The sequence below is a fragment of the Bos mutus genome, chromosome 8 (assembly GCF_027580195.1).
Source record: "Bos mutus isolate GX-2022 chromosome 8, NWIPB_WYAK_1.1, whole genome shotgun sequence".
Lineage (NCBI taxonomy): Eukaryota > Metazoa > Chordata > Mammalia > Artiodactyla > Bovidae > Bos > Bos mutus.
The window spans coordinates 9,454,810-9,466,899 of NC_091624.1; the positions used below are offsets into that span (position 1 = coordinate 9,454,810).

The 12,090-nt window shown below is 49.5% G+C and overlaps 1 protein-coding gene across 1 annotated transcript; it reads right to left on the bottom strand.

The window, feature by feature from the left end:
- Positions 1 to 308: 308 nt before the first annotated feature.
- On the bottom strand, positions 309 to 3,786 carry ORM1 (orosomucoid 1). The gene is made up of 6 exons (XM_005901088.3): positions 3,628 to 3,786; positions 3,101 to 3,243; positions 2,756 to 2,826; positions 1,874 to 1,981; positions 1,628 to 1,731; positions 309 to 479 (listed from the first exon to the last, which is right to left on the bottom strand). Exons 1-6 carry the CDS (start codon positions 3,742 to 3,744, stop codon positions 414 to 416), a joined length of 609 nt encoding a protein of 202 aa, XP_005901150.2. The 5' UTR covers positions 3,745 to 3,786; the 3' UTR covers positions 309 to 413.
- Between the last annotated feature and the right edge of the window lie 8,304 nt (positions 3,787 to 12,090).

Here is a 12,090-nt window from a genome sequence, read left to right on the forward strand (position 1 = left end):
TTCCTTAAACAGATCTTTGGCTTCAGTGGGAACAGCAGGTGCTATCAAGCTCTAATCTTTCTAGAGTGGTTCAGGCGCCCCTTCCAGGTAGCCTTCCCAGACTTCCCCACTAGAAGGAACCTTCCCCGTGCTGGGCTCCCAGGGCACTCAGTGCATATGGCTGTCCATTCTGGCACAGGTGCTGGGGACCACAGCAAGGGCTTTTCCATCCAGGGATCCACTCAGGGCATCTGATCAGCCAGGGCTGACCTCAGTTGACTCAGGCGGGCACATGAATGAATGAATGAACGCTCGAAGGACAACCTGACTGCACCGAAACAAACTTTATTGATGCAACCGAGGGAACTGAGTTACAAACAGTGAGCAGGGGGCTGCGGGTGGGCCCTCGTAGCCCCCAGGATCCTGGCCCAATACTAGGACGCTTCTGTCTCCTTCTTCCTTTCCTCCTCATGCTGCTTCTCCAGCGGCCCACACGCATCCTAGTGGGAGAAGACAGCACATGGCCAGGGAAGGGTGGGCTGGGCTGGGCAGGAGGCAAGGCCGAGTGAGCTCAGGAGACCGACAGGCCAGGCCTGGCAGCGGGCACGGAGCGGGGGTGAGGGGAGGGGTCGGCCAGAAAGAGACTCTGGGTCTTTGGAGGGGAATGAGCTCTGGACTGTGGCACCAGCCCACGCAGGGCTCCGGCTGGGTGACCTTGGACAGGTTATTTTCTCTCTCCACATCTCAGCTTATTCACCACTGAAACAGAGGCTCAGACCCTCAACAACTGGCGTGTCTGAGCACTCATGCCCTGTCTGCCCTTCTGTTATCTCCTGGATTCCTCGCACTGTTTTGAAGATGGTGAGAGGGAGGTTCAGGGCAGCCTGGGGCCTGTCCCCCCAGCCAGCAGATGGGGGAGGTAGGCTGCTGGCCGCAGGAGCAACTCCAGTGCCTGTGTTCATAAGCTCTTTTCCGCGGTTCCCAAAAATGGGGGGCGGTGATTTGCGCCACTGGTGGTCATGGGAAATGACCTTCAGTGGCAGGCAGATGGAGATGTTTTTATTTTAATAATCGTGATAGTATTCCACATATATCAAGAAAGGGTAGCCAGCTCATCAGCTCTGTGACTTCAGATAGTGCACAGGACAAGACCAAGTAAAGCCTTTCATTTAACAGATTTAAAGGAAAGCATTAAGAGGACACAGAAAATTCTCAGTTATAGCAAAAATCGGGACAGCGGTCCTAGACTTGCGGTTGGGGTGACTCCAAAACCATAAGACCTATTGCCCGTCACACAGGCATTAGAGGCCTGGGGCGTGGCAGGCAGCAGCTGTAAATGATCATTCCCTGTACATACAGGGAATTCTCTTCTCCGTTTGCTGCAACTTGGCTCTGCTCTTCCCCCACCCCCCCGTTAGGTTTTCCAGTCCCCCCACGGGCTCCAGGCATCCTCTCTGATTTTCCAGTGACTCTTCCCTCCTGGACACTCATCCATCCCCCGGAGGTCCTTCAGGGAAGCTGGTGCTTGATCAGGAGGTCCTGTCTCGCTGTGAAGCCTTGACAGACAGCTCCCCTCTCTAGGCCTCTGAGGCTGCCCAAGGTGGGGCCACCCTCAGGGTGAGCACTACCCCATCCTCCTTGCACTCACCTTCTTCTCGTCAGTGTATATGATTTCTGATTCCTGGATGCCTATGCACTTGATGACATCTAAGAACTCTTTCTTCTGCTCCTGGGTCACCTCCGGCTTATCAGCTACAAGAGGGAGCAAGGGGCCAGGTGGGGATGTGGGAGGCCTAAGAGGGAGGCCAGGAAGGGCTGGGGTTCTGGGGACCTAGCCCGGGGAGTGGTGGTCCTGGGATGAGGCTTGGGTGGAGTGGGGGTTTGGGACATCTACCATAGAAGGACACCCCCACGTTCTTTGTGCCATTCCAGGAGGCAGCAAGCATGAAGGTCCTGAAGTGCTTGCTGAGCAGCAGGTCAACAAAGTGTTCTTTGTCCGACTCTGAAAAAGAGAAGACTCTGGTGAGACCACAGGAAACCACATGCTTCCCATCTCATGGGCTAGGAACAGGGATGTGCCCAAGGCCACACAGCCAGTCCGGGAAGGCCAGGGGTTCCCTGGGGCCGCTGGTCCCTCATTCCTGCCGTGTGCCAGGCTCTGCATCGAGTGCCCTCCATGTGCACAATCTCAGGAGCCTCATGTGGACCGTGGTTGTCAAGGCCTTTATCTCCCCATTTTACAGATGAGGAAACCAGACTCAGACAGGAGCCCCGGGGCTGCAAAGTGACATCTGTTCCATTCCACCGGCTCCTACTGGGCACCCTCTTTGCAGTGTTAGTGTTAGTGGGACGTGGGTGAAGCCACTGCCTGCCCCATACAGGCTCCCTCCTTTAGCTCGCAGAAGATACGGAGTAACTGACTTGAGACGTAGGACTGGAGCCAGCCTGGGGTTTAGAGCCTAGTTCTAATTATAAGCTGTGTGACCTCAGGGAAACTCCTTGACATCTCAGTTTCTCTGTTTCCGCATCTGATCACTATGATGTCCTCCTAGGGTTGTTAGTGAGTATGAAGGGGATTAAATGTAAAGCACTTCGAACAGTGCCTGGCACAGAGCAAGAACTTGAAAATGCTGGCAGTTATTACTGATTATTTGCTGTGTGCAGGTACAAGGACCACAGAGATATAAGAAGTCCTCTGGGCCCCCTCCTTGAGGCTGAACAACCCACCATCTCCCCTCTCCACACAGCAGCCCTCCACCTGAAGGCTGGCTCTCACCAACTTTAGACAAGGTCCCATTCTGACAATAGATTTTTATGAAGCTGCAGTTGTAGACGCACTTGTCCGCACTATAGCCGGATAGAAGCGGGGAGAAAAACAGTAAGCGGTCAAAGAGAAGTGCTCGATCGCCCATCGCAGTCAATGAGTCAGATGACAATTAGAGTCAGCATCCCCTCCCTCCCCTCCCCGCCACGCTCCCCACCCCCCAACCCCCCCACCCCACCGCAGTTCCATCCATGGGAAGGCTGAGGCTGAGGCCAGGAGGAAAGTTGGACTCGCTTAAGGATTTTCTGCAGCTGGGAGTGAAAGCCAGAGGCTGGGGCTGGGGGTGTGGGCTCTCACATGGTCTGGTACTCTCTGGTGATCAGCTTGTCCTCTGCGTGCCTGGGCTCAAAGTAAAAGAAAGCCGCCTGGATTGCTCTAGCCGACTTATTGTACTCGGGGTTTCGGAAAGCGGAGCCAATATAAAACCACTTGCCAGAGAGCTGGGGAGAAGCCAGGAATTGGTGATGGAGCCAAATCCTTGATAGTTAGCTGGGATGAGACAGCAGATCTCTGTCCCCTTTTTGCAAACAAGGAGACTGGGGCTCCGGATGAGGAGTGATCATACAAGAGCTCACTCAGGGAACCAGGTATCTCCCCAAATGCCCCCCAGCCCCTGGGCAGCCCCTCCCCACCTAGGACAGAGTTGTTCCCTGCTGAGGGACCTTGCAAGGAGACATCTGAGTTTAGAGGCAGAGAAATGTCTCTGGAGCCTGGTCAAAATTTCAGCCCAGGCCCCAGGAGAGAAAAGGGAGGTATCAGGAGGGCAAAGGAAAGCCCAGGGAGGGAAGCAGCTGCCCATGGTGCTCAGGGAGTCAGGCACTTACCAAGTCCATGGTGGCATTGGTAATGGGCGCCACTGTCATCAGGTTGGCACACTCGGGGCTCTGGGCATCCAGCAGGGGAAGGAGGCTCAGGACAGCGAGAGCCCAAAGCAGTGCCATGCTAAGACCAGGAGACACCTGCAGCCAAGCAAGCTGGTGGTTGGAAGATGTCAGTGACTTTTAAAGGAGCTGTGGGCGGGTCCCTAGGACCCAGTTGTGACACAATCCGGCACTCTTGTGAAATGTTTTGCACAAATCCTTCTGTCCTTCCTGCAAAGCCAGCTGTAGGTAAATCTTGCAAGCCTGGGTCTAATTTGAGTCCCTAACCTGGAGGAGTTACCAGGGTCCAAAAGTTTGGACCCGAGTGGTACTAGTTAATGTGTTTAGATAATGATCGAGGGGCCTGTAAACAAAGTCCCCTGTTTTCATTGAATTCCTGTTCTATTAAGCACCAAGACTTAAAGGTAGTCAGTCAGTTCAGTCACTCAATCATGTCTGACTCTGCGACCCCATGGACTGCAGCATGCCAGGCCTCCCTGTCCATCACCAACTTCCGGAGTTTACTCAAACTCATGTCCATTGAGTCGGTGATGCCATCCAACCATCTCATCCTCTGTCGTCCCCTTCTTCTACCTTCAATCTTTCCCAGAATCAGGGTCTTTTCAAATGAGTCTTTGCATTTGGTGGCCAAAGTATTGGAGTTTCAGCTTCAACATCAGTCCTTCTAATGAACACCTAGGACTGATCTCCTTTAGGATGGACTGGTTGGATCTCCTTGCAGTCCAAGGGACTCTTAAGAGTCTTCTCCAACACCACAGTTCAAAAGCATCAATTCTTCAGTGCTCAGCTTCCTTTATAGTCCAACTCTCTTAAAGGAACCGCTGTAAATCAAGTGCTGAAGGCAACTTAGAGAGTGTGGTGTATATGGGAATGAGTGGGGGAGGGATTTAGGGGTAGGAGGTATGGGCAAACATGGGATCAGTCCCAAATGAGTGTGGGGACAGCTGTGAAACAACAAAAGTCCAGAGAGGCCCCAACTCAATCCTGGAGCAGGGACATTTCCAAAAGAAAGGGACCTCTAAGTTGAATGTCTATTTCCAGTATTGAGTGAGTGAGTGAAAGTCGCTCAGTTGTATCCGACTTTTTTCGACTCCGTGGACTATACAGTCCATGGAGTTCTCCAGGCCAGAATACTGGAGTGGGTAGCCATTCCCTTTTCCTGGGGATCTTCCCAACCCACGGATCGAACCCAGGTCTCCCACACTGCAGGCAGATTCTTTACCGTCTGAGCCACCAGGGAAGCAAATGTATTGGGTTGGCCAAAAAGTTCACTCGAGTTTTTCCCTAGGATGTTACAAGGGATGAATGAATATTTTGGCCTATCCGATACTACTTAAACCGCCTCTCAGAGAAGGCGATGGCACCCCACTCCAGTACTCTTGCCTGGAAAATCCCATGGACAGAGGAGCCTGGTAGGCTGCAGTCCAGGGGGTCCCAAAGAGTCGGACACGACTGAGCAACTTCACTTTCACTTTCATGCATTGGAGAAGGAAATGGCAACCCACTCCAGTGTTCTTGCCTGGAGAATCCCAGGGACCGGGGAGCCTGGTGGGCTGCTATCTATGGAGTCACACAGAGTCGGACACGACTGAAGCGACTTAGCAGCAGCAGCAGCAGCAACATCTAAAACAGGAAATGGTCCCTGTGTTTTCTCCACTCCCTGCTGGTTGATCAGGGAGCTTGCCTTTCTTTTTACCCATATGTTCCCAGTCCTGGAACAGTGCCCAGCAAGGAGCAGACATTCAGTATAAACCACGGAATAAATAATTCCTCTGCTCATTTGCATTTCTATGTGATGGAGTCAAATCTTTATTTGTATAAATAGATTCCAAAAATATTATTATGATAGGCTTACAATTTTGTATTCTTATTCATTTCATATATTTGCATAATTTTTCCTGTGTCAGTGTAGTCAGCGGTTGTAGTTTGAATGGATGAATAGTCTTCCATTCACTTCCTGGATTCTAATTTCCATAAACATGTCCTCTCTTTATACCTAGAGCATTTTATTTTATTTTTTTTCCCAACTTTATTAAGATGCAGTTGCCTATAGCATTTTAGATTGTAATTTTTCCTCTGAAGATATATCAGAGACCATCCAAATTTCTTTCAAGAGAAAGAAAAGCATATGTCTTTAAAAATACAAGACTTTAGTGATATTTAAAAGCTCTCCCCAATAAATAAAAATAAATAGCCCCCAAGCTACAAACAATTCAGTTATCTGTCAAAAGGAAAATGGAAAAACAAACTGTGTTATTTTTATACAATGGAATAACACTTAGCAACAAAAAAAGAATGAACTGCGGATATATACAACAACGTAAATGAATTCCAAAAACATGCTGAACAAAAGAAACCAGACTCAGGTTTCCCTGATGGTCCAGTGGTCGGAGTCCACCTGCCAATTCAGGGAACATAGGTTCAACCCCTGGTCCAGAAGATCCCACATGCAGTGGGACAAGTGAGCCCGTGTGCCACAAGTACCGAGCTCACTCTCTAGAGCTTGTGCTCTGCAACAGTGAGGAGCCCGCACACCACAGGGAAGAGTAGCCCCTGCTCACTGCAACTGGAGAAAGCCCATGAATAGCAGCAAAGACCCAGTGCAGCCATCCCCCCCCCCCAAAAAAAAGAAAGGAGCTAGACTCAACAGCTCAGGGACTGGACTTCCTGGGTGGTCCAGTTGCTAAGACTCCATGCTCCTGATGAGCGGGCCCGGGTTCCATCCCTGGTCAGGGAACTAGATCCTACATGCCTCAGCTAAGAGTTCACTGGCCACGGAAAATCCCGCACGCTATAACTAAGATCCCAGCTGCTGCAGCTAACACTCGGTGCAGTCAAATAAATAAACATTAAAAAAAAAAAAAACTCACCCAGCACACAGACAGTGTGACTCCACTTATGTGAAGTTCTAGAACAGTCAAAACTAATCAGATCAGTGGTTGCCTTGGCAATTTGCCCAGGGACCCGAGAGAACTTTTTGAGGCAGATGACCATGTTCTCTATTTTCATTCTGGTGGTGGTTACACACGTATTGATATGTACATTTGTGAAACTCTTTGAGCTGGAAATTGAAAACGTGTGAATTTTGTTGTATGCTGTGCATGCTAAGTCGCTTCAGTCGTGTTCGATTCTTTGCGACCCCACGGACCTAGCCCACCAGGTTCCTCTGTCTATGCGATTCTCCAGGCAAGAACGCTGGAGTGGGTTGCCATGCCCTCCTCCAGGGGTCCTTCCCCACCCACGGATCAAACCCATGTCTCCAGTGACTCCTGCATTGCAGTGACTCCTGCTTTGCAGGGGGTTTCTTTTACCATAGAGCCACTGGGGAAGCCCTTATTGTATGCCTAGTATACCTCAATTAAGTTGACTAAAAAAAAAAAAATTCTCCCCCAAAAGAGAGAAAGCAAAACCATGACAAATCAAAAAGCACTAACAACCTTTAATGCTGTACTGATATGGCAATGCAGAAATGAGTCTCTCCCTCCACATCCTTGTCAGAACTAGAATTTCCCTTCTTTTTCTGTTTTTATCAGCTCAGCTAGTGTCTTGAACTTGCATTGCTTTAACTGGAGTCTTGCAAACACGATTGGAGCGCTTCAGGAGGGAACAGTGCAGGTAAGGGAGAGGGTGATACAAGAAGGATCAAGACAGTCTATGTGACTGGAGCCTGTGATAGGGTCAGAGGGATGGAGGCTGATGCTGGGGGTGGTGCTCTTGGTCGGAACCCAAGCTGCAGAGCGTGGAAACCAGGCCGAGGAGTTTGCAGTGTCCTCTGAGGGCACTGGGGAGAAACAGAAAGATTTTAAGTGAGGTGTGTGCGGAGGGGTAATATCAGATTTGCCCTTTAGAGAGAGCCCACTGTCTGCAGTGAGAAGAACAGGGGACGGGGAGGACAAGCACAGGAGAATGAACTTGGCAGAGCAGCTGGGCAGTTGCAGTGGTCCAAGTGTGAGATGATGGAAGTAGACAGTTTCAAGACACTATGTAAGGACATGCTGAATGCCATGTGGGCACACTGCTACCATCAGACAGGGGGGCCGGTGAGGTTCTTACCTATAGCCCAGATCTTTCCAGGTCCCCACATGTCACACACGTGGACACACACACACACACACGTTCATGCAACAACACACAAGCACCTCTGTCACTTGGGATCTGCCGCCTGGTACTGCACAGGGTGACCCATAACCCTAAATGCCTTTTGTCACAGCCAACCGTGTTCAGGGGAACAAGTCTTCCCACGTTCTACTCTCTCCCTGAAACACCAGGTGCTCTTCCCAAACATCCCGAGGTTTTGAAGGTGATGCTACTGCTGACAGGGGAGATAGCAGCAGGATTAGGATGGTCCGTGTGGCTGGAGCATGTGATGGGGTCAGAGTCATGGAGGCTGATGCCTCCATCCCTTCAGACCCACTTCTGAGTCCAGGGAAGATTTGAGTGGACTCAGAGGTAGTGAAACCTAGCAGGACCCTGCAAGGCCCTCCCAGGTAAAATAAAAACCCCTCCATTTCTTGTTGATAGAAAGGAAAAAGGGGGGTGTGGTCGGAAGGCTTATGTCTCCTAGGCCTTCTCTGAGTTCCAAAGAGCAGGCTCAAGCAGTTAATGATTAGGACAACATGGACACAGGACTCCTAGTCCCTCCGGAAGGGATGTAGATAACAACTTGATGTTTATCTTTGAGTTGTTTTGCAGAAACTAAGACCTGTACCCAGGTGGAGGATGGGGACGACATCCTGACCATGAGCACGCAGACCCCAGACTAGTTGGAAGCAGAAAGCTGATGATGGAGATTTCTGAAACAACCCCCTGTTACCTCCCCACCAACCAATTGGAAGAAGATTCACAAGCTGATCACGCATCCTACACCTCTCTCCTGTCACCCTTCCTGCCTCTAAAAACCCTGTGCCCCGGCCAGCTAACCAGATGGACTTGACACAGGTCTAAGCCTCCATTTTCCGTGTTGGCACCTCCTCGATGAGCTTTCTCTGCTCCAGACTCTGATGTCTCCATTTGACCTCCCTGTGTGTGGGGTGTACGAGCTTGGATCTGACTACAGAAAAAGACAGATTAATTAACTTTCTCATTCCTCCCTCTCTGCATAAAGGCCATACTTTCTTACCACATTAGCCCTTGCTTCCCAATAGTAACGAGAAACCACTTTTTTTTTTTTTTTGCAACCCGTGGTTGGGGAGGCCCTCCTGAATTAGAACTGGGCAATATTTGCAACAGTTGCATGTGGTAGCCAAGAAATATTTTGCAATGTGAAATCATTCACGTTCCTCTTAAATTCATGTATAGGTAGATGTAACACACATTAGGCATGGATCTGATTCTTGGCGTCAGCTGCTCGAGGTTGAATGTTAGCATGGTGAATGATTTATAGCTTTACAAACTTTTGAACAAACCTTAACCCATTGATTAAATTTCCCAAATGTTAATTTTAAAGAGTCAGTTTTATTTAAAAGCTTTTGATGTATAATGTTTAGTTATTTAGAACAGTGGTCTGTGGGCCTTCATTTGTTGATGTGCAAAAATGCTAGGGTCGCCCCCTGTGTGGGCAAAGGGTGAACAGGGAGGGCCAGTAAATAGCAGGACATGGTCTTTCTTTTGTCCAGAGCAATTCAGCTCCGGCCTAACCTGCATGCCTCCTGAAGCAAAACCATAGATAGTGAGTGTGATATACAATAAGTGCCCTGCATACGAAGCTGCAAATTGTGAACGTGTGTTCCATCAGCATCAGGCGTGAAGTTGCAGCTTGCCCTCCGTCTCCTAAGATCCTTCAGCTCTACCATCTCCCACCTCTTCTCACCCCTCCAGTCAGTAACTCTTGGCTGTTCATGCGACTCCAGCCCCTGTATGCCAGCTGCTGTACTGTATTACTGTACTTTTCAAGGTACTGTGCTGTAAGATTAAAAATGTTTTATTTTTTGTGTTTGTTTTTATGTGTTATTTGTGTGAAAAGTAATATAAACCTACTACAGTACAGTACTATACAGCCAATCGTGTTAGCTGAGTACCTAGGCTCACTTTGTTGGACTTACGAATATACCAGACTTACAAAGGCACTCTCTGGACAGACCTCATTTGTATGTAGGGGACTGACTATAATAAGAAACATATGTTCGATCTCTACCTCCATTTCTGGTAACACAGGTCATAAAAACTCCTGGGATCTCCAAAGTGATACTTGTCTTTTTGTAGACGAACGAGATGTCCCTTGGCTGGGGGTTCCTGGATACCCTCAGAATGGAGACTGACTTTGTGATTAAAGGGTTGAAATTTTCAGCTCCACTCCTTCATCTCTGGGAAGGGAACTGGTGCTGGAGATCGTCTTGGTCACTAATGACGAACAATGATTTAATCAGCCATGCCCAGGTAAGGGTGCTTTCAGTGAAGTCAGAGCAAGGACATGTAGAGGTGCTGGGTAGGTGGCCGATCCAAAGAAGGCCTGGAAGTCCTGTGCTCTTTCCCACATACCTTGCCCTGGGCATCACTGCCATCTGACTATTCCTGAATTGTATCCTTTTATACTAAACTGGTAATCTAGTAAGTAAATGATCTTCTGAATTCTCTGAGCTGTTCTAATAAATGGTCAAACCCAAGGAAGGGGTTATAGGAGTTTGTGATTTAAAGCTGGTGAGTTGGACGCACAGGGGACCCCCTGGACTTGTGACTGCCATTGCATTGCGGACAGTCTTGTGGGTCTGAGCCCTTAACCTGCAGGATCTGATGCTCACCCTGATTAGTGTTGAAACTGAGCCCCTAAATCCAAGTTTACCAAGTCCTTACCAAGTTTGTGATGAATCTATCTATCCAAACGTTTATTTCCTTTCTTGTTCAACCCGTTTCCCTCATAACTGAGGGGTATCAAAGAAAAGGGGAGATTGAAACTGAGCAGGACCTGCAAGGTCTTTGCACCTTTCTAAGCCTTTCCTTGAGTTCCAAAGAGCAGGCTTAAGCAGTCAGTAAGTGGGACAATATAGACGCAGGACTCCTAGTCCCTCCGGAAGGGATGTAGATAGCAATTTGATGGTTATCTTTGAGTTGTTCTGCAGAAACTAAGACCTGCACCCCGGTGGAGGATGGGGACGACATGCTGACCACAAGCCTGTAGACCCTAGACTGGTTGAAACCAGAAGGTTGATGATCAAGATTTCTGAAACATCCCCCTGTTACCTCACCACCAACAAATCAGAAGAAGGTCCACGAACTGATCTCGCATCCTAAGAGCCTCTCCCCTAACACTTTCTTTTAAAACCCTTGCTGAACGCCGTTGGGGAGGTCTAGTCTTCTGAGCATGAGTTGCCTGTTCCTCTCGCTTGGTGCCTGCAATAAATGCTGGACTTTGCTTCACCACAACCCAGTGTCAGTAGACTGGCTTTGCTGTGCATGTGGCAAGCAGACCCAAGTTTGGTTCCATAAGAGTATCAGAACTGAACTGAATTGTAGGATACCCAGTTGGTGTCTGGGGCTTCCCAAGTGTACAGTGGTAAAGAACACACCTGCCAGTGCGGGGGACACAGAGGACATGGGTTCAATCCCCGGATCAGGAAGATGCCCTGGAGAAGGACATGGCCACCCACTCCAGTATTCTTGCCTGGAGAACCCCACGGACAGAGGAGCCTGGTGGGCTACAGCCCATGGGGTTGCAAAGAGTCGGACATGACTGAGTGACTAAGTACATGCAGTTGGTGTCTGGAAAGTCAGAGAATTGCTTGGTGTGGGAGAAAATCCACACACTTTGTGGCCAGAAGTATGTGAGCAGAGAAGAGAGAAATGAAAATTTCCCTTCCAGGGAGTAAGTGGAGTGCCTCCCCTGGGAAGGAGTGAGTGGTCCTCACCCTTCTCACCCCCAGGCTGCCTCTTGTGGCAGGCGGGGGTGTGTCTCACTCTCCTCTCAAGAGGCCATCCAAGTAGTTTCTCCAAGCACACCCAGCACTCATCCTCACACAGAACAATTTTCTCCACCTTTTTATTAATACATTTCAAGGATGGTTTGGAACCTCCATGAACTGAGGTCTTCAGCAGCCCTCCCCAGCCTGCCCTTCCATCTGTCCCTGGCACAATGTCAAGAGAAGTGTGGCAGGAAAGAGACAGAAGAGCAATCAGAGCAGAGTAGGGTGCTGGTAAAGGAGCTGTCCTGGTTTTCTTGCCGTTCAGTTGCTAAGTCATGTCCGACTCTTTGTGACCCCATGGACTGCAGCCTGCCAGGCTTTCCCAGCCCTCACCATCTCCCGGAGTTTGCCCAAGTTCATGTCCACTGAATCGGTGATGTCATCCAACCATCTTGTCCTCTGTTGCCCACTTCTCCTCCTGCCTTCAGTCCTTTCCAGCTTCAGGGTCTTTCCAGTGAGTTGGTTGTTTGTATCAGGTGGGCAAACTACTGGAGCTTCAGCTTCAGCATCA